This window comes from Larus michahellis, chromosome W (genome assembly GCF_964199755.1).
Source record: "Larus michahellis chromosome W, bLarMic1.1, whole genome shotgun sequence".
Classification (NCBI taxonomy): Eukaryota; Metazoa; Chordata; class Aves; order Charadriiformes; family Laridae; genus Larus; species Larus michahellis.
In genome coordinates, this window is record NC_133929.1 from 19,503,981 (window position 1) to 19,526,214 (window position 22,234).

The 22,234-nt window shown below is 44.7% G+C and overlaps 1 protein-coding gene across 2 annotated transcripts in view; it reads left to right on the plus strand.

Moving 5' to 3' along the window:
• LOC141735499 (repulsive guidance molecule B-like) overlaps positions 1 to 21,921 on the plus strand; it is a 32,348-nt gene extending 10,427 nt beyond the window's left edge. For both annotated transcript variants that reach the window (XM_074568384.1, XM_074568388.1), the window contains exon 4: positions 14,205 to 21,921. In XM_074568384.1, coding sequence (XP_074424485.1) covers positions 14,205 to 14,879 — 675 coding nt within the window. In that variant the 3' untranslated portion in view covers positions 14,880 to 21,921. The remainder of the gene's footprint in view (positions 1 to 14,204) is intronic.
• Positions 21,922 to 22,234: the final 313 nt, after the last annotated feature.

The window sequence follows — 22,234 nt, forward strand, 5'->3', positions numbered from 1 at the left end:
GATGTTCAAAGAAAGGGTCCCCACCACACATCATGCAACTGATGCTACATGGAGTAAGTGGATTGCACTGATCACGCAGCGAACTCGAATGGGAAACCCCAGTCGCCCAGGAATTCTGGAAGTGATCATGGACTGGCCAGAAGGCAAGGATTTCGGAATGTCACCAGAGGAGGGGGTGACGCGTGCGGAAGAGGCCCCACCATATAATGAACTGCCAGAAAATGAGAAGAAATATGCCCTGTTCACTGATGGGTCCTGCTGTATTGTGGGAAAGCATCGAAAGTGGAAGGCTGCTGCGTGGAGTCCTACATGACAAGTTGCAGAAGCCAGTGAGGGACAGGGTGAATCGAGCCAGTTTGCAGAGGTGAAGGCTATTCAGCTGGCTTTGGACATTGCTAAGCGAGAAAAATGGCCAGTACTTTATCTCTACACTGACTCATGGATGGTGGCAAATGCTCTGTGGGGGTGGTTACAGCAGTGGAAGCAGGGCAACTGGCAGCGCAGAGGCAAACCCATCTGGGCTGCTGACCTATGGAAAGATATTGCTGCCCGGATAGAGAATCTGGTTGTGAAAGTACGCCATGTAGATGCCCACGTACCGAAGAATCGGGCCACGGAGGAACATCAGAACAACCAGCAGGTGGATCGGGCTGCTAGGATTGAAGTGGCTCAGGTGGATCTGGACTGGCAACATAAGGGTGAACTATTCATAGCTCGGTGGGCCCATGACTCCTCAGGCCATCAAGGGAGAGATGCGACATATAGATGGGCTCGTGACCGAGGGGTGGACTTGACCATGAACACTATTGAACAGGTCATCCATGAATGTGAGACATGCGCTGCGATCAAACAAGCCAAGCGTTTGAAGCCTCTTTGGTATGGACGACGATGGCTGAAATATAAATATGGGGAGGCCTGGCAGATTGATTATATCACACTGCCACAAACCCATCAAGGCAAGCGCCGTGTGCTCACAATGGTGGAAGCAACCACCGGGTGGCTGGAAACATACCCTGTGCCCCATGCCACTGCCCGGAACACTATCCTGGGCCTTGAAAAACAAGTCCTGTGGCGACATGGTACCCCAGAGAGAATTGAGTTGGACAACGGGACTCATTTCCGAAACAGCCTCATAGACACCTGGGCCAAAGAGCATGGTATCGAGTGGGTGTATCACATCCCCTGTCACGCACCAGCCTCTGGGAAGATAGAACGATACAATGGACTGTTAAAAACTACACTGAGAGCAATGGGTGGTGGGACTTTAAAACACTGGGATACACATTTAGCAAAAGCTACCTGGCTAGTTAACACCAGGGGATCTAACAATCGGGCTGGCCCTGCCCAATCAAAACTTCCACGTACCGTAGAAGGGGATAAAGTCCCCGTAGTGCACATGAAGAATATGCTAGGGAAGACAGTCTGGGTTAGTCCTGCCTCAGGCAAAGGCAAACCCACCCGTGGGATTGCTTTTGCCCAAGGACCTGGGTGCACTTGGTGGGTGATGCGGAAGGATGGGGAAGTCCGATGTGTACCTCATGGGGATCTGATTTTGGGCGAGAATAGCCAATGAATCAGATTGTGTGCTGTTAATTGCTAAGTAACACTGTCACTGTATGTCATCATTGCTATAATTGCTATCAGTTGTACTACAAGTAAGGCACAGGGATGATGGGATAAGAACTGATCTCAGCAGCTGGCGCCCAGCAGTTTCCTCAAGATCTACATCTTCAGCCCACGGACTGCATGCATGAGCCACACCAGGTGCACCAGTCACAAGCTCTGAAAAATACAGCATGCAACAGACCAGCACCACCCAGCATCTCACCTGCCCTGAGAGACTGTTCTAACAGATGGAGCCCAAAGCCGTGGATTAAAAGAACTCAACGGACACTTTGGAGGGATGACCCATAAACTAAGGGCATTATATGTGTGTATATATAAATATATATATATAACAGGGGAAAGTGGTGGCAATTCATTGGAACCTGCTGGGCATGGCATAGATGGTATGGAATAAGGGGTGGATAATGTCCTGGTTCCGGTGGGGATAGGGTTAATTTTCCCTGGTATTCCATGCCATGTGAGCCACGCCCACCCTGAGCTGCCGGGGGAGGGGGCAGGAAGTTGCTGCTTAAAAGCGGGCTGGGGCGTCCCGGGTCCGGCCGGTGAGCGGCGGGGAGCGGCGGTTCCGTAATCGCGTTTGTATATTCCCTATCCTTGTTGTTGTTGTTTGCCTGTTCCCTTTGCTGTCCTGTTAAACTGCCTTTGTCTCAACCCAAGAGTCTTGCCTTTTCTTACGATTCTTCCTGTATTAGGAAGGCGCGAGCGAGCGGCACGTGGTTCTTTGTTGCCGTCTGAGCCTAAACCACGTCAGCCATGTTGTTCCAGACAGTCTTGTAAGAAAAACAGGACACACAGCAAAACTACCAATATCTTACTGGGTGCAGGCAATGTACTGATTTTAAAGATTTGCCAACTTCATTGGTGTAAAAATAAACAATCCTGTTTCCTGGTGTTCAGGACAGCCTGACCTTACTAGAGGTTGTTTTGTAGGACAAGCTATGACAGTTTATCAGGCACTAAACAGTTTTCCTGTCTCTGGGGCTGCTGGAGAACTGTTGCAGAAGCTTGTGTCTTGAATAACTTAATTTGAGGGGTGGAAAGGAGGCAAGAGCATGCACGCATACTCAGCTGTATCTATCTGACTGTCTTTAAAGCCTCTGGGGGGGGGTTCTTGGGGACAGAAGGAAGGAGAATAAAGTTATAAATAAAGGTGGCAGTGTTTTTTATCAGATGTGGAGATGTGAGTTTAATGTTGTGTGCTTTACCTGCCTGTTACCATATATGCTTTGCAAACTCGCTACAGGCGAGAAGAGCCCTTTTCCTTGGACTGTCCACTTAGGAACAAAAAGGAGGTAGAATATTTTAAACTACTGTTCCAATTGATTAAAGGACACTTAACTATTATGAAGTTCTGAGTAGTTTTGAAATTAATCAATAATAGATGCTAGCTGTTTCTAGAGTTACTTATAAACAGTGACCTTCTTGCTTAATCGCATCTGAGAAGTACTTTCCTGAATGACCTTGAGTTTCTCTTTGGAAATCTAATGCTGAACTCTATCCTTCTCCCCCCCCCTCCCGCTTTCCTCTTCATTTCTCTGTGCATGGAATTTGCGTACCTTTCCTTCACGTTTTCTTCTCTGACATGAGATGGTAACTTGTCATGATGTAGTCCAAACAGTAATGGAGCCTGACAATGCATTATAACGAACAAAAAACCCCCAACTTTGAGGCAGTAGGAAAGATGTGTAACAATGTGCCCATACAGCAACTCGCCCAATCACCAATAGCAAGCACAGGATCATAAGTGATGCCATAGCTCCAGTGGACTGCCAGGGACATTTGGTGTCCAGGTCATCTGGCCGCAACAGCCAATTGTGCAAATGTCTTTTGAATGTGTGTAAGAGTCATGCTGCTCCTTGGCTCCACCCATGGCAGCGTGATTTGAGAGAATCATACCTTACATGGATAATGTGGGTGGCATCCTGCATAAGCCACTGATGTTGGTCATGGAGCAGGGTGTCACATGGTGAAATGTTGCGTGGCACTTCTGTAGGTGACCAGCAGGCTGATGAGGGATTACCGTATGTAGTTTTGTAACACCCCCAGAACTTGGCACCAGCAGCATAATTGAAGCAGTCACCTCTAAATCCATGTCCTGGTTTGGGGTGAAGCAGAGCCAACTTTCTGTTCAGTGAGAGAGGCTCTTGCTTACACTTGTTGCTGTGGCAACCAGGGTCAGCTGACTTGGTTGTTTACCCCATGGAGGGGTTGCACCTGTGGGGAGGAGTGGACAGGTCAGGTGACCCAAACTGACCAATAGGGTATTCCATCCCATCTGCCTGCTCAGTATAAAAGCTGAGGGATCAAAGGAGTCGGGTTGGCTCTTCTTCAGTGGCTTGCCTTCTTCAGTGGCTGATGTCTGAGGATGACCCTGTCAGTTTGTCTGCCTTTGATCCCACTCTGTGCGTTTGTGAAGCTAGATCTGTAATTCAGTTCCCATTCATCATTGAGTCCAGTCTGGAACTTTCCCAGTGCCTGCCAGTGACATCTCCCTGGGAGCTCGATATGGTTTTGTGTATATTTGTATATATTGTATCTATTTTATTATTTCCTTTTTATTTTATTGTTAATATTTCACTAAAGTAGTTCAGTTTTTCTAAACTCATAAATCTCTTTATCTCTCCCTCTCCTTGGAGCGAGAGGTGGGGGAGAGCATCTGTCATCTTGTCATTGGCCAACCTGACCCAAACCACCACAATCCACTTACGTTAGACTTTGAACTTTCCTGTATTTATGAGCTCCAAAAGCTTTTGGACAGGGTTGTGAGACCCTTTTAGATATTTCATGTATGCTGATGGGGGAATTCAAATTGTAACTGCTCAGCACTGGTAATTTGTGACCAAGAAATGATCTGGAAGGCCCAACTGCAGAAGGGGTTAAATGGGTTGGAAGCAGGAGACAGAAGGACTCCCTGTAAGGGAGTGAAGTTTCCTTTGCTGATAAGATAAGAAATCCCTGCAACTTTGTCTTGTAGCAGTCCTGCAATGTGAGCTCTCTGGAGCCACCTTTGGGTAACAGAACTGGTGCTTGGGGGGATGGGGCTGAGGTGCCCCATGCTGATGCTCACAGGATTGGTGCTGGGTGCAAGCATATATAATGAATCTGCACATCTTTGCGGACTCCTTGTACAATCGCTTATGGTGGTAGGACTCTGCCCAATGCATTCTTCAGTAAGTTTTTATATTTAAGCACAAACGTGTGTTTAATTCACCCCAAGGGGTATGATAAAAATTCCCCATCAATGCTACGCAGCTGACTACCTGTGAACTGCCTCCCACAGATCATTTCAGTCATTCACAGGTCTCCCAGGGATATTTGAAGACCACTGGTCTAACATCATGAAACCTCTTGCTGAACCATCTTCCTGCCTATTCTCCAGTGTTAAATGAAATCATTAATAAGTCACTGGGGCTGTGTTTCCCCTTAAGCATAATCATTCCTTATCTTTTCCTGTAGACTGGAATAGTACATAATGAAGGCATTTGAGTGCTTTCTCTTGATGTTGGGCACTAGGAGTATGTAGTTTAAACTGCAGACCTATTCTGAAGATAAAGCGTAAGAAGCGCTACTAGCTGCTTCTGATGCATCAGATTGCCATCTCTGCAGTCTGCCTGTCCCACTGTGCCTTGCTCAGACATACAGACACGTTATTACATAGGCTCACTGTGGGATCTCATCTGCTTCTGTGCTGCTCTGTTAACAAAAGAAATGCTCAATAGCAAAATCTTATGTCATAAGAAATGTGATTGTCATGGTTTAACCCCAGCGGGCAACTAGGACCATGCAGCTGTTCACCAGTCCCCCACACACCCCAGTAGGGTAGGGAGAAAAAGGAGGGAAAAAAAACCCAACAAAACACCAAACAACTCATGGGTTGAGATAAAGACAATTTAATAGAACAGTAATGGAAGAGAAAAATAATAATAATGGTAAAAGTGATACAATACAAATTGCTCTCACCACCTGATGCATTGATTGCCCAACCCATCCCGAGCAGTGATCACGGATGCCTGCCCCCCGGCCAACTCCCATTTATATACTGAGCATGATGTCTATGGTATGGAATATTCCGTTGGCCAGCTTGTCCTGTCTATGTTCCCTCTCAGCTTCTATGGGAAGCTGAAAAAGTCCTTGACTTAATATAAGCATTACTTAGCAACAACTAAAACAATATGTGTTATCAACATTATTCCCATACTAAATCCAAAACACAGCAGCTACTAGGAAGAAAATTAACTCTATCCCAACTGAAACCAGGCACAAATACAGGTTGGGCAGAGAATGGCTTGAGAGCAGCCCTGAGGAGAAAGAAGGACTTGGGTGTGCTGGTGGATGAGAAGCTCAACATGAGCAGGCAATGTGCACTTGCAGCCCAGAAAGCCAACCGCATCCTGGTCTGCATCAAAAGAAGTATGGCCAGCAGGTCGAGGGAGGTGATTCTGCCCCTCTACTCTGCTCTCGTGAGACCCCACCTGGAGTACTGCGTCCAGCTCTGGAGTCCTCAGCACAGGAAGAACATGGACCTGTTGGAGCGGGTCCAGCGGAGGGCCACAAAGATGACCCAGAGGGCTGGAGGACCTATGCTATGAGGACAGGCTGAGAGAGTTGGGGTTGTTCAGCCTGGAGAAGAGAAGGCTCCGAGGAGACCTTATAGTGGCCTTCCAGTACCTAAAGGGGGCCTACAGGAAGGATGGGGAGGGACTCTTTATAAGGGAGTGTAATGATAGGACACGGGGTAACGGCCTCAAGTTGAGAGAGGGGAGATTTAGATTGGATATCAGGAAGAAATTCTTTACTGTGAGGGTGATGAGGCAGTGGAACAGGTTTCCCAGGGAAGTTGTGGATGCCCTTTCCCTGGAAGTGTTGACGGCCGGGCTGGATGGGGCTTTGAGCAGCCTGGTCTTTTGGGAGGTGTCCCATCCCATGGCAGGGGGGTTGGAACTAGATGATCTTTAAGGTCCCTTCCAACCCGAATCATTCTGTGATTCTGTGAATTGTAAAGACACTGTTTCAGTGTGCATGTTCCACTGGTTGAGTGTACAGTTGTTAAATGTTTGAATAACTTCCTTGTTATAATCAATGTTCCTTGCCTCTCTAACTAGCTTTTCTTGTTACATACTTGAATGCTGACTGTAACCTTTCCAAGGTAGGTGTTGTGGCCCATATGTGCTGGGATTTGTAGTTGAGGAGGAAGGGGTGGGTCTGAATTTTAGTACCACTTTGAGTCTACAGTGGTATTGAGGTAGGTTCTGCCTGAATGCATGCCCCTTGCCTGAAAGTACAACCTAGTCAAGAGAAATGTATGGGGAGGGAGATGGACCTGGAGCTATTCCACTGAAATTGTGAGTGAAACTGTGCAAGATCAAAATCTTTCCAAAAACCTCCTTTCTTTTAACGTGTCTTTTTTCTTAAGTAAAAGGAAAACAAAGCAAAACAACACACACCCCCGCCCTCAAAAAAAACCCAACAAAACACAAAAAACCAACCCAAAACCCCACAACAGAACTCAAATTTTTCTGCATTCGCTGTCCAATAAGTAGTATCACCTTCTTGCATGTGGTACTGTCACCTTTGTGTTTTCTAACATCTGTATGAAGTCTGGCCTAATTCTAGGCAGGTTTTGCCTGAACTCTCTCCTCAGGAATTTTGCCTGCAGTAGGTCTAAAAGACGGGCATCTGAAGTTGCCTTTCTAGATATGGGAGTTGAATTTGCATCTTATTGTTATGGCTGGGCTAGACTGGGCAAGGAAAGAAATATTTAAAAATTAATAAGCAGAGCCAGAGTAGCTTGGTCAGAAGAAAAATAAATGTTTAACAAAGGCATTGATATTTTAGATAGCATCAATAATAGATGGAGTAGTACAGTACAAATGTGCCAAACTTATATTGCTTACTTGCTCAAACTAATCCATGAGGAAAGTTGCTATTTCAGATTTTCTAAGTCACCAAGGACATGCAATATATGTGTGAATTTGTGTGCTGAAAATAGGATTTGTTTCTGTAGCTCTGAACTGTTTTTTCTTTCTTCTGCCCTTTCCCCTGCTTGCTCCCTCTTTCCCTAGTGGAGTTCTATGAAGGGGGGGAAATGGAAACAGCAGTAGGGGCCAATTGAATATTGGGATGTGATCTTGATCACAAGACCCTATAAGAAAACAACTGTATGCACAACCTTGTACTAATTCAAAGCAAATGAAGACTTTAATAGTCTGCGTGCATTTTAAAGTCATGATGAGTGATATAGTAGAATGCAATCTACAAAATAATAAAATACTTGATAGCAAAATGAATGAATGCAGACTACAGAAACAACTGTGCTACAGTGAAGTGCTTTTTTTCCAAACTAGTAACTGAAGGAATATTAACTTGTTAGAGTTGCAGGTGCTTTCTTTTACAGTAGCTATTCACCAAGGTTTTTCAAAAAATAAGATGATGAAATGTTTGCCTCTTTTCTTGCTTTTAGAACTAATCCAGTTTACTAACTCCTGTTCTTGGAGTCATTTACCTAAGCAAGTCTGGGTTCCTACAGGAATGAGAATTCATTTGTTTGTGGTGATGCTCTGGTTGGTGTTACAGCTGCAAAATAGAAAATGTTTAATTTCTTTCATTGAAAAATGCACTCTTCTCATGCTTAAGAACAGCACATTAAGTCTGTTGATTCTTGTGTCATTTTTTTTCAGCTATTAATACTTTATAGCAGTAAAGCTAACAAAACCTAATAAACAATATAATTATGAATAAACTGATGAAAATGTCTGTCTTAAAGAACACTGTCACTTCACTGCAAGCATGTGAAATTCAAGGATGTGAAGTGTACTGGGTTTTGTTGGGATGGAGTTAACTTTCTTCATAGCAGCCATGCTGTTTCAATTTGTGACCAAGACTGTTGATAACACACCAGTGTTTTGATTATTGCTGAACAACACAACAGTACTTAGCTCAAAGCTTTCTCTGTTTCTTGCTCTGTGTGCGCCTGCCTCACCCCACCCCCCGCAAGCAAGCAGACTGGAGGTAGGCAAGAACTTGGGAGGGGACACAACCTGGATGGCTGACCCAAACTGACCAAAGGGATGTTCCATGTTATATGACATAATACTCAGAAAAAAAAAAAAAAAAGGAGGTAGTTTTTCCAAAGTAGCTGTTGCTCAGAGATGGGCTGAGCATCAGTCTGCTTGTGGGAGGTGATGAGTGATTGCCTTTGCATCACTTGGTTTTGTTGTGGTGTGTTTTGTTGTTTGGTTTTTTTTCTGTGGGTGTGTTTTTCCCTTATTAAATTGTCTTTATCTCAACTCGTGCATTTTTCTTGCTTTTGCTCTTCCCATTCTCTTCCCCCATCCTCCTGGGGTGGAGGGAAAGTGAACGAGCAACGGGTGGGTGCTTAGTTGCTGGCCAGGGTCAATCTAACACACGAAGCCGTAGAATCTATGGTAAAATAGCAACATAGTTGCACCTACTAACTGCAGACCTACAGCACTGTAATTCCATTATGGTGCTCACAGAATAGTGTGATAATGCAGTGTTACAAGTGTTGTGTTTAAGACACACCAGCCACGGACCTTCTAGAGATGTATTATCACAGAATGGTTGAGGTTTTGAGGTTGGATGGGACCTCTGGAGGTCATCTGCTTCACCCCCCCATGCTCAAGCAAGGTCACCTAGAGACAGTTGCCCGAGACCATGTCCAGAGGGCTTTTGGATACCTCCAAGGAGGGAAACTCCACCACCTTTCTAAACAACCTGTTCCAGTGCTTGGTCACCCTCATGGTCCAAAAAAAAAAAAAACAAACAACAATGTTTCCTGATATTCAGATGGAACCTCCCATGCTTCAGTTTGTGCCCATTGCCTCTTGTCCTGTCACTTCTGCCAAGCTGCTTTCCACCTGGGCAGCCCCCCAGCATATATTGGTACCTGGAGTTATTCTTCCCCAGGTACAGGACTTTGTATTTCCCCTTGTTGAACTTCATGAGGTTCCTGTCAGCCCATTTCTCCAGCCTGTTGAGGTCCCTCTGGATGGCGGCAGCACCACCCTCTGGTGTATCAGCCACTCCTCCCAATTTGGTGTCATCAGCAAACTCGCTGAGGGTATACTCTGCCCTATCATCTAGATCATTAATGAAGATGTTGAACAGAATCGGACCCATTATCAACCCGTGGGATACACTGCTAGTTACTGGCCTCCAACTAGGCTTTACATTGCTGATTACTACCCTCTGGGCCCAGCTATTCAGACGGTTTTCAACCCACCTCACTGTCTGCTTGTCTAGCCCATACATCAACAACTTGTCCATGAGGATCTTATGGGAGAATGTCAAAGGCCTTTCTGAAGTCCAGGTAGACTATATCCACTGCTCTCCCCTCATCTACCAGGCCAGTCATTTCATTGTAGAAGTTTATCAAGTTGGTCAAGCATGACTGATTATTTCCCATCCTTTATGTGCCTGGAAATGGTTCCCAGGATTAGCTGCTCCGTCACCTTCTCAGGGATCAAGTTGAGGCTGACTGGCCTGTAGTTCCCTGGGTCCTCCTCCTTGCCCTTTTTGAAGATAGGAGTGACATTTGCTTCCATACAGTCCTTGGGCACTTCTCCCAGTTGCCATGATCTTTCAAAGGTTATTGAGAATGGCCTTGCACTGACATCTGCCAGTCCCCTCAGCACTTGTGGGTGCATCCTGTCTGGGCCCATGGACTTGTGTATGTCCAGTTTGCTTACGTGTTCCCTGACCTGAACCTCTTCCACCAAGGGTATGTCTTCCTTGCTCCAGACTTTCCTCCTGGGACCTGGGATTCCTGAAGGCTGGTCTTGCTAGTAAAAACTGAGGCTAAGAAGGCATTCAGTTCCTCAGCCTTTTTTGTGTCCTGTGTCACCAGGTCCCCCATCTTATTGAGCAATGGGCCCACATTTTCCCTAGTCTTCCTTTTGTATCCTATGTACCTGTAGAAACCCTTCTTTTTGTCTTTGACAACCCTGCACAGATTTAATTCCATGTGGGCTTTAGCTTTCCTAACCTCATCCCTGCATGCTTAGACAGTGTCTCTGTATTCTTCCCAGGTTACCCCTCCTTGCTTCCTCCCTCTTGTATGCTTCCTTTTTGTGTTTGAGTTTTGCCAGGCTCTCCTTGTTCATCCATGCAGACCTCCTGGCATTTTTGCCTGACATCCTGCTTGTTGGGATGGAACTCTTGAGCTTGGAGGAAGTGATCCTCGAATATTAAACAGTTTTCTCAGACCCTCCTTCCCTCCAGAGCCCTGTCCCAAGGGACTCTTCCAAGCAGATCCCTGAAGAGGCCAGAGTTGGCTCTCCTCAAGTCCAGGGTTGTGAGCTTGCTGTTTACTCTCCTCCCTCCTTCCCCTCAGGATCCTGAACTCCACCGTCTCATGGTCACTGCAGCCAAGGCTGCCTTTGACCTTCACATCCCCAACAAGCCCCTCCTTGTTGGTCAGTAGGAGGTCCAGCAGAGCACCTCTCCTCATTGGCTCCTCTATCACTTGGGTGAGGAAGTTGTCATTGATGCTTTCCAGAACCTCCTAGATTGCTTATGCCCTGCTGTGTTGTCCCTCCTACAGATATCGGGGTGGTTGAATTCCCCCATGAGGACCAGGGACTGTGAACATGAGGCTGTTCTTACCTGTCTGTAGAGGGGCTCATCCACTTGTTCTTCCTGGTTGGGTGGCCTATAGCAGACACACCCTAGAATGTCACCTTTGTCTGTCCTCTCTTTTATCCTAACCCATAAGCTCTCAGTTGGCTCCTCATCCATTCCCAGGCAGGGCTCCATGCATTCCAGCTGCTCTCTCAGATGAAGGGCAACTCCCTCTTTTCGTCTTCCCTTCCTGTCCTTCCTAAAGAGCCCATATCCCTGCATTGCAACATTCCAGTTACGGGAGCCATCACACCACGTCTCTATGATCCCAACAAGATCATAGCCCTGCAACTGCACATGGATTTCTTAACTCATCATGTTTATTCCCTGTGCTACAGGCACTTCAGAGAGGTATCTCAGCATGTTGAGTTCCTGGAGAGGGTTTGGGGATTTCTTCATAAGGGTGCCTTGTAGGCACTTCCTTTCTTACATGCAGGTGCTGGAGGTAACACTTTTTTGTTGAGTTTGTGATCCCTTCCCGTTACACCACCCCATGCCCTTTGCTCAGTGATCCTGTTCATCGCTCCCGCACAGGACTGATGATTACTCTCTCCCTCCCCAGTCTTCTAGAAACTTCACTTGGGCAGCTTCAGAAAGTTACATGTTCAGTAACACCATCTTTGAAAGGAGGTAAGATGGGTTTAAGTAATCTTTATGCTTGGCAGACTCAGTGAGGATGATGTTATTGGCATCTGTAGGAATGGAAAGATTTGGTCCAAAATTAAATTTTTAAGCACATCTTGTCGTGGTTTGGGCTGGGCTGGCCACTAAAATGAACAACAGATGCTCTCTAACTTCTCTCCCAAGTGAGAGAAGAATGAGAGAAAGAGAGACTTATAAGTTTAAAAGAAACTAAACTACTTTAATGAAATATTATTAATAAAATAATAAAAAGAAAATATAATAATATTAATAAGAAAATAATTAAATATATACAATATATACGAAACTGTATCGAGCTCCCAGGATGATGATCACGGCACCGGCAGGCACTGGGGAATTCCCAGACTGGACTCGGTGATGGACGGGAGCTGAACTCAGGATCTGGATTCCACAGCACCAGTGGGAACACGTGGAATTAAAATAGCAAGTGCTTTCTGTATGTGTATGTGTCGTGGTTTGGGCTGGGCTGGCCGCTAAAATGAACAGATGCTCTCTTTTACTTCTCTCCCCTTCAGAGAAGGTAGAGCATCTCCCTTCAGGGAGAGAAGGATGAGAGAGAAAGAAACTTATGAGTTTAAAAGAAACTAAACGAATGAAATATTAATAATAAAATAAAAAGAAAATAATGAAAATATACAATATATACAAAACCATATTGGGGTCCCAGGATGATGATCTGGCAGGCACTGGGGAAGTCCCAGACTGGACTCAGCAACGGATGGAAACTGGATTCCGGATCTGGATTCAGGAATGCACAGATTGGGATCAAAGGCAGATGAACAGACAGAGTCCTCCTTGGACACCGGCCATTGAAGAAAGAGTGCTGACCCTTTGATCCCTCAGCTTTTATACTGAGCATGGGGCAGATGGGATGGAATACCCCTGTTTGTCAGTTTTGGGTCACCTGTCCTGTCCCCTCCTCCCCGCAGGTGCAACCCCTCTACGCTCTTCCGTTTCCAACCCTCCAATGGGGCAAATAACAAAGTCAGCTGACCTTGGTTGTTACAGCATCTCTGCATACCATTCCTTGGCATAAATTATAAACTATCAGGTCTTATCACTCTGGAAGCGGATACTGTCGGAAAAATATGCTGTTAATTTCAGAGAGTTCAGTTAGTTAGAAGAGGCTTAGCTGCAAAGTAAAATTTGGTCTGTTTTACCTCAAACCAGGACGTTATGTCAGAGAGAGACAGAAAGACTAACAGAATGAACTAACTGGGACAAACCAAACATTAAAAAATAACGTAGTGTTTAGCGTATGCCTGCATATTTGGAGGAGTTGTTGGGATGGGAGAAGGAAGAGGTGCTAGAAGGAAAGACTTGTCTTTTACAACTGGTATGAAGAGGTGGGGCTGATAAGGTCAAGGTTTTACTCAGATTATTTGCAATCCAGCTGTTAAAGCTCTAGCTCTTATTTCAAAGCAGAGGAGCAGGAAACAAAAGCTGTTATGCAGAAGTGTGCTAGTTAATTGAAATTAAAACAAGTGGAGTTGCTAGTAAGTAGATTTTAAGGAAAATTGTCGTGTTAGTTTGAAAATATCTTCTAATGTGCTTTGGAGTACCCTGACTCTTATATCAGAGTGCTTAAATAATAGACTAAGTAGTCTTGATTTAGTCAGTCAAGGATGAAAGGGATGATTAGAAGCCCTATTTCCAGTGCAAAATATCCTTTGACCTTTTCCCTTTTCAGAAGGGTTTCCTCCCTTCTGAAACTGGAAAGGAAGAAGCATCTCTCTTTCTAATGTTTATATGTAACTCTTGATTATATTTTTTATTTTGGAAAAAGTCACTGGACACCTCAAACTCAGTCTGCCAAATAGCCTAACTATTTCCAGAGTATCAGAGGACCTACTGTTTCTGTCATGGCTTATTCAATAATTATAAAGATTTAAAAGGCCAGTTGTAATCTTAAAAGAACAAGTAATTGGTTTATGCTTCTGGTTTCTATGCTGGAAGTCACCCTTCAAAGGACATGTTTTGGGTTATTTTTCAGTCTAGTTTTGTTTCTCCATGGGCACATTCTCTAGTAGCAGTGGATTGGAAGTGTCAAATCTCCCAATTCCTAGGACAAATGGATTAGGAGCTGTAACCAGTAATTTGACTAGTTGTTCTGGTAATGCATCTCTCATGTCTCTGGTTGTCGTACTGATGGTTGTGACTAAACATATCAGTGCTTTTACAGTACTCTAACACAGCTAATCCTGGCAACTCTTCCAGTAAGAGATTTTTTTTTTTCCATGATCACTAACTTCTTTTTTTCTCTTCCCCACCCCCAGATAACTATTATCTTTAAATCATACCAAGACTGTACAGATCAGAAAGTATATCAAGCAGTGACTGATGACTTACCTGCAGCTTTTGTGGATGGCACAACAAGTGGAACTGGTGGGAGCATCAAGAGCTTGCAAATTGTAGAAAAAGTTGGTGGCAAATATGTTGAAATGCATGCCAGGTACATCGGAACCACAGTGTTTATACGCCAACTTGGACACTACTTAATGCTGGCCATTCGCATGCCTCAGGAGTTTGCTATGGCCTACGAGGAGAGTCAGGATCTGCAGCTCTGTGTGAATGGTTGCCCTTCAAGTGAACGTATTTATGATAACGGCCACTTGCCATTGTCTGTGATGGGGCAGTTACTCCCCCAGGCAAGTGCTACTCATCCCTGGTCAGTGTACACACTGGAAACTGCCACCACCAAATGCCATGAGAAGATACTGGTGAAGGACATCTATTTTTACTCATGTGTGTTTGACCTACTCACAACTGGTGATGTTAACTTCACAGCTGCTGCTCACAGTGCCTTGAAGGATGTGGAGGCATTGCACCCCAGAAAAGAGCACTGGCATATCTTTCCCAGCAATGAAAGTGGTGGTGATGGTGTGAGCACGGGTAGCAAATTCTTTGTCAGTCCTGGACTTGTGTGCTTGATCCTTGCTGTGTTTTTGTAGGGGGGGGTTGTCTATAACAAAGTTTTAAAATATATATTGTCATAATATATTGAATATATGTGTATACCATGTATATGAAGGGATGCTTTGTCTTGGGATACCCACCATATTGTATATATTGTGTTACTGTTTTCATGTATGTTGAATGTAGTATTCTTTGTATCTATTTGTTTTGCAGTTGGTGAAATGATTTTCAATGTCCCTGAATAGAAAGAACTTTATTCTTATATATTTCAATATTTATGCATTTATCTGAGTAATTATGCATTATACACATGTACATATACCCAGTGCTCCTACTTGACTTAACAAAATTTTATTACTATATTAACTTGTATATTTTTCTGTACTTCCTATTACTGTAGAGGTCAGCACCTCTCTTCTGTAATGACATTGGTAATTTGTTGGGTTCTCTAGTTAAAACCATTAAGAATGGGATCTTGTTCTATCCCTTAAACAAATGGTCCTCCCTTCTTTGGAGGGAGAGTATGAAGTGCTTCCTGTTAGCACAGAAAACCATCACTGATAATTCTGCATCTCCTAAACATAGCATTTATGCTGCAGAGACATGAATCAGAGAACTTTCTTTATAATTCTGATATTCTAATTCCATAGCATGAGCTTCAGAAGAAAAGAACTTGCACCATCTCTCGCAATGCATTGGAGTTTCTCCCTATTTTGTGTGTGGCTGTACTTCCTTGTTGGTGCATGGAATTTAAAGATCTCATGGCTGAAAGCTAGTGGATAAAGCCTAGCATTGCTACACTGATGCTCATACTTAGTAGACAGGTACCATTTATTAGTTAACTTTCTCTGTCTGTGGATCTCACGAGTGTGTCTGTATATGTATACTGGTGTTGAACTGCAAGCCCTTCAAATAAGTAATATTTCAGAAATGTAGTACTTCCACTAAAAAGTTTTCATTTTCTTGTTTATGCTGTGGAATTGCTGAAGAAAATGTTATTTGCACATGTTTGTTCTTGAAGTACAGCATAGCTAAGAGAGCTTGGTTAATTCATAGAATCACAGAGTTGGAAGGGACCTTAAAGATCATCTTGTTCCAACCCCCCTGCCATGGGCAGGGACATCTCCCACTAGACCAGGTTGCTCAAAGCCCCATCCAGCCTGGCCTTGAACACTTCCAGGGAAGGGGCATCCACAACTTCCCTGGGCAACCTGTTCCAGTGTCTCACCACCCTCACAGGAAAGAATTTCTTCCTGATATCCAGTCTAAATCTCCCCTCTTTCAGTTTAAAACCATTACCCCTTGTCCTATCACTTACACTCCCTGATAAAGAGTCCCTCCCCATCCCTCCTGTAGGCTCCCTTTAGGTACTGGAAGGCTGCTACAAGGTCTCCTCAGAGCCTTCTCTTCTCCAGGCCAAACAGCCTGTCTTCATAAGAGAGGTGCTCCAGCCCTCTGATCATCTTTGTGGCCCTCCGCTGGACCCGTTCCAACAGGTCCATGTCCTTCTTGTGCTGAGGACTCCAGAGCTGGATGCAGTACCCCAGGTGGGGTCTCATGAGAGCAGAGTAGAGGGGGAGAATCACCTCCCTCGACCTTCTGGCCACGCTTCTTTTGGTGCAGCCCAGGATGCAGTTGGCTTTCTGGGCTACAAGTGCGCATTGCTGGGTCATGTTGAGCTTCTCATCCACCAGCACCCCCAAGTCCTTCTCCTCAGGGCTGCTCTCAAGCCATTCTCCGCCCAACCTGTATTTGTGCTTGGGATTGCCCTGACCCATGTGCAGGACCTTGCACTTGGCCTGGTTGAAATTCATGAGGTTTGCACAGGCCCACCTCTCAAGCCTGTCCAGTTCCCTCTGGATGGCATCCCTTCCCTCCAGTGTGTCAGCTGCACCACACAGCTTGGTGTCATTGGCAAACTTGCTGAGGGTGCACTCAGTCCCAACATCCACGTTACCAATAAAAATAGTACCGGTCCCAGTACCAACCCCCGAGGAATGCCACTCGTCACTGCTCACCACTTGAACACTGAGCTGTTGGCTGCAACTCTTTGAGTACAACCATTCGGACAGTTCCTTATAACTGAGTGGTCCATCTGTCAAATCCATGTCTCTCCAATTTAGAGACAAGGATGTTATGTGGGACAGTGTCAAATGCTTTGCAGAAGTCCAGGTAGATGACATCAGTTGTTCTTCCCTTGTCCACCAATGCTGTAACCCTGTTGTAGAAGGCCACCAAATTTGTCAGGCACAATTTGCCCTTACTGAAGCTGTGTTGGCTCTCACTGATCACCTTATTTTCCATGTGCCTTAGCAGAGTTTCCAGGAGGATCTGCTCCATGACTTTGCAGGGCACAGAGGTGAGATTGACAGGTCTGTAATTCCCCAGGTCTTCCTTTTTCCCTTTTTAAAAATGGGGGTTATGTTTCCCCTTTTCCAGTCAGTGGGAACTTCACCAGACTGCCATGACTTCTCAAATATGATGGATAGTGGCTTGGCAACTTCATCTGCTAGTTCCCGAAGGACCTGCAGATGAATCCCATCAGGTCCCATGGACTTGTGCACCTTCAGGTTCCTCAGATGGTCTCGAACCTGATCTTCTCCTACAGTGGGCTACTACCTCATTCTCCCAGTCCCTGCCTTTGCCTTCTGCGACTTGGGTGGTGTGGTTAGATCCCTTGCTGGTGAAGACTGAGTAAAAAAAGTCATTGAGTCACTCAGCCTTCTCCATGTCCCAGGTGACCAGGTCTCCTGTTTCCTTCCTGAGTGGGCCCACATTTTCCCTAGTCTTTCTTTTATCACTGGCATACCTATAGAAGCTGTTCTTGTTGCCCTTGACATCCCTGGCCAAATTTAATTCTGTCAGGGCTTTAGCTTTCCTAACCCGATCCCTGGCTGCTCAGACAATTTCTCTGTATTCCTACCAGGCTACCTGTCCTTGCTTCCACCCACTGTAGGCTTCCTTTTTCTGTTTGAGATTGTCCAGGAGCTCCTTGTTCATCCATGCTGGCCTCCTGGTATTTTTTGCCTGACTTCCTCTTTGTTGGGATGCATCGCTCCTGATCTCCAAGATCCAAGGTGATCCTTGAATATTAACCAGCTTTCTTGGGCCCCTCTTCCCTCCAGGGCTTTATCCCATGGTACTCTGCCTAGCAGATTCCTGAATAGACCAAAGTCTGCTCTCCTGAAGTCCATGGTAGTGAGCTTACTGTGTGCCCTCCTTGCTTCCCTAAGGATCTTGAACTCCACCACCTCATGGTCACTGCAGCGAAGGCTACCCTTGAGCTTGACATTCCCCACCAGCTCCTCCTTGTTGGTGAGAACAAGGGCCAGCATGGCACCTCTCCTCATTGGCTCCTCTATCACTTGGAGAAGGAAGTTATCATCGATGCATTCCAGGAACCTCCTGGATTGCTTATGCCCTGCTGTGTTGTCCCTCCAAGAGACATGGGGGTGTTTGAAGTCCCCCATGAGGACCAGGGCTTGTGAACGTGAGGCTGTTCCTATCTGTCTGTGGAGGGCCTCATCTGCTCCATCTTCCTGGTCAGGTGGCCTTTAGCAGACCCCCACTGTAAGATCACCTGTCCCTGCCCTCCCTTTAATCCTGACCCATAAGCTCTCAGTTGGCTCCTCACCTGTCCCCAGATGGAGCTCCATGCACTCCAGCTGGTCCTTGTCATAGAGGGCAACACCCCCTCCTTGTCTCCCCTGCCTGTCCTTCCTGAAGAGCCTGTATTCTTATATTCCAACTCTCCAGTCATAGGAGCCATCCCACCATGTTTCCCTGATGCCAGTAAGATCATAGCTCTGGAGGCTTGTGCATGTCTCTAACTCCTCTTGTTTGTTCCCCAAATTAATTACTTAATTGAAGTTAATGCCAAACGTGGATATTTTGAAGCTTGTGAATAGTCCCTCCGGAGAACTTGAGCTTTCACAGACTCTAGGAATGGCTTGTCTTTTAGAAAGCTGCAGATTTTATTTTCATGCATAGAAACCTCACAATGTGTCAGTCCTTGCTGAACCTCTTAGATGTGGTTCATGAATATGCTAGTAAGTATATGTTTGTATAAAAGAGTGACTGTGCAATATGTAAATACTTTTAAATTATTCTGATAGAAGAATAAAGTTGCCTACCTACTGAGGAACGCCTGTAATGTGGTATTAGTGACCCCTGGTGGGATGCAGAGAAATTGGGGATGTGGGTCGTGCACTGGGCAGGCACTCTGTAACCCAAAGCCTCATATTTGTTTTTTAGCCTTCACTTGCTGTGTAGGAATGTGCTGAATACAATCATTCTACTTCCTTGCAGATGTTTATTTTCCTCTTCTAAATTAGCTCTGCAGTGAAATCTATGATCAGCAGTTGCAAACCAGGCCAGTTTATTGAAACCAACGGCAGGACACATCCCCTCAGAATCCTGCTTGTACACTCTTCCTTTGCAATATTTACAGAGATATTTAGAAGAGCTTAGACACAGTGGTCTGATGTTGCCGTGTCTGTCTCGAGAGATGCTATGAAAAATCCTCTTTTAAATTTACTGGATAACTCTCAAACCAGAAGAAACTTGGAAGAGAAAATAATTGCTGTAAAATTGAAGAGGAAACCGAGTGACTGAGGGAATTAATGGTACAGAAGAGTCCATAAGATTACAGAGCTTTGTATAACAAGATGATCTGCTCAGCATGCATGGAAATTTTAATATTTCAGCTGCAAGGCTCTAATCACTTAACATGAAGGTAAATTGAAAGTGCCAAAGCTTAAAACAAGTTTTATCAGATGCATATCTAGAAAGATAGACCTAATAAACACAACTTAGAATGTTCCCCCATCCCAAATTCTAACTAACTGTAACAAAAGCCTAGGCAAAACAACAATCTTAAGTGGTAGATATGTCATTGAAATGCTCTATGGAAACATCTGTCTGTAGAAATCAAAGGGAGCTTTAAATATGTGTTTAATGTGTATAAAAGAAGACATTTATTTCTGTAAGAGCTTACTTTCAAATGTGCTTACTACTACAAGCTCTGTAGAAGGCAATATAGCATGGTCATTGGCATTTTAATGCAACAACTAGTAAGTTATTGAAGCTATCTGTTGTGGGTCTTTGTCTTAAAAATAGTTAGCCAATGCCTTCTATCTTAATGGCTTATTCAAAAGATTATTTTAAATCTCTTCTGCAAGATTTCTAACCATTTCTCCTAACCTTGTGCTAATAGAACCTCTTTAACAGCAGATGAGGATGGTTCTCTGTTTCTGTAGCTGTGGAAACTGATGACTTCCCCAGGACACATAGGAAGCATGTTACAGAACCGAGCAGACAACACGGTGCTTAATCCTTCATCTTTCTTGTATGTACATATGGCTCCTAAACAAGGGTATTGTAAAAGGAAATGGTATGCTCAACTGACTGAAACCAAAAATTCTTTTTTCTCTCTATCACACTTCACTTCCTGAAAAATGTGGCTGGAAGAATAATCTGCATAGAGCACCTATGAAGTGAGGCAAAACTTGAAAGCAGGGTTTGAGAACCTACCATTCCTTCTTGTGATTAAGTTAGGGCCCTTCCATATGTAAGCACATCAGTGCATTTCATTTCAAGCAGCTGCTGTCTTGCCAGCAAATAATTCCCCAACTATTTACATTCTCTTACATTAACATTATGGATAACTGTATTGGGTTTATGTAGCAAGGTTTTGGTAGCAGGGGCACTGCAGGGGTGTTTTCTGTGAGAAGACACCAGATGTTGCCCCCATGTCAGACAGAGACAGTTGCAGACAGCTTCAAGACAGAGCCACTGCTGGCCAAAGCTGAGCCAGTCAGTGATGGTGGTAGCGCCTCTGTGATAACACATTTAAGAAAGGGTAAAAAAAACACTGCACAGCAGCAGCAGAAAGAGAAGTGAGAATATATGAGAGAAACAACTCTGCAGACGCCAAGGTCAGTGAAGAAGGAGGGGGAGGAGGTGCTCCAGGCACCAGAGCAGAGATTCCCCTGCAGCCCATGGTGAAGACCATGGTAAGGCAGGCTGTCCCCCTGCAGCCCATGGAGGAACATGGTAGAGCAGATATCCACCTGCAGCCCATGGAGGACCCCATGCTGGAGCAGGTGGATGTGCCCGAAGGAGGCTGTGACCCCATGGAGAGCCTGCGCTGGAGCAGGTTTTCTGGCAGGACCTGTGGCCCCTGGGGGACCCATGCTGGAGCAGTCTGTTCCTGATGGCCTGTGCCCCATGGAAAGGACCCATGCTGGAGCAGTTCATGAAGGACTGCAGCCCATGGGAGAGACCCCGCACTGGATGGGGTCTTATGGGTCCCTTCCAACTCAAGATATTCTGTGGAGCAGGGGAACAGTGTTAGGAGGAAGCAGCGGCAGAGAAGACCTGTTATGAACTAACTGCAACCCCCATTCCCCATCCCCCCTGCACTACTCATGAGGGGAAGAGGTAGAAGAATTGTGAATGAAGTTGAGCCTGGGAAGAAGGGAGGGTGGGGGGCAAGGTATTTCCAGTTTTGTTTTTATTTCTTGACATCCTATTCTATTATTAATTAGCATTAAAATTAATTTCCCCAAGTCGAGCCTGTTTTGCCTGTGATGGTAATTGGTGAGTGATCTCCCTGTCTTTATCTTGACCCATGAGCTTCTCCATCTTATTTTCTCCCCATCTTGCTGAGAATGGGGGATGAGAGAGCAGCTTAGTGGGCATCTGGCAGACAGCCAAAGTTAACCCACCACAATATCGGACATTTGTTTTATGTTCTTTTGAGGATGGAGAGTGGCTATTTATTTATTTTACCCCTAAATTAAACAAGCAGTGTTGCAAGATTTGCACCACCTAATGAGTGTTTCATTAGGGGACATATTTAGGAAAAAAACAAATGGCTTGTTTGTTTTCTCTTTTGTCAGATAGTGCAATTTTATATCATGTTCTCATTTTCTTCATATAAGTACAGCTGGGGTGTTTTACACTGAAGTTTTCATGATTTGGGTTATTTTAATTCTCGTCTGTGTCTTGAGTGATAAACAGTATTCCTTTCTGTCTTTCTCTATTCTAGGTATTAAAAAAATGCTGTCTGTATAATGCCCAGAAATGACTAATAATGACTCAATTTGTTTTAAAAGCTATTCAGTGCTGTTTACAAGATAAAATTTCTCTGTATGGTGCCTCTAGTTCTCTCCATTTATATTCAAAACGAACGAGGACTGTGTATATCAATGTTGTTCATTAGATTTTATTATTCTTATTAATTAGCTTGTTTTGAAGAGCAACATGGCCACAGATCAAATACATGTATGTAGGTAAATTTGTGATGTTGGTGATCTGATTCAGAGTTCTTTTAATCTATGTTTATGAATTACACTTCATTGAAATTAAAAGCTGCTGATTAGTAAAT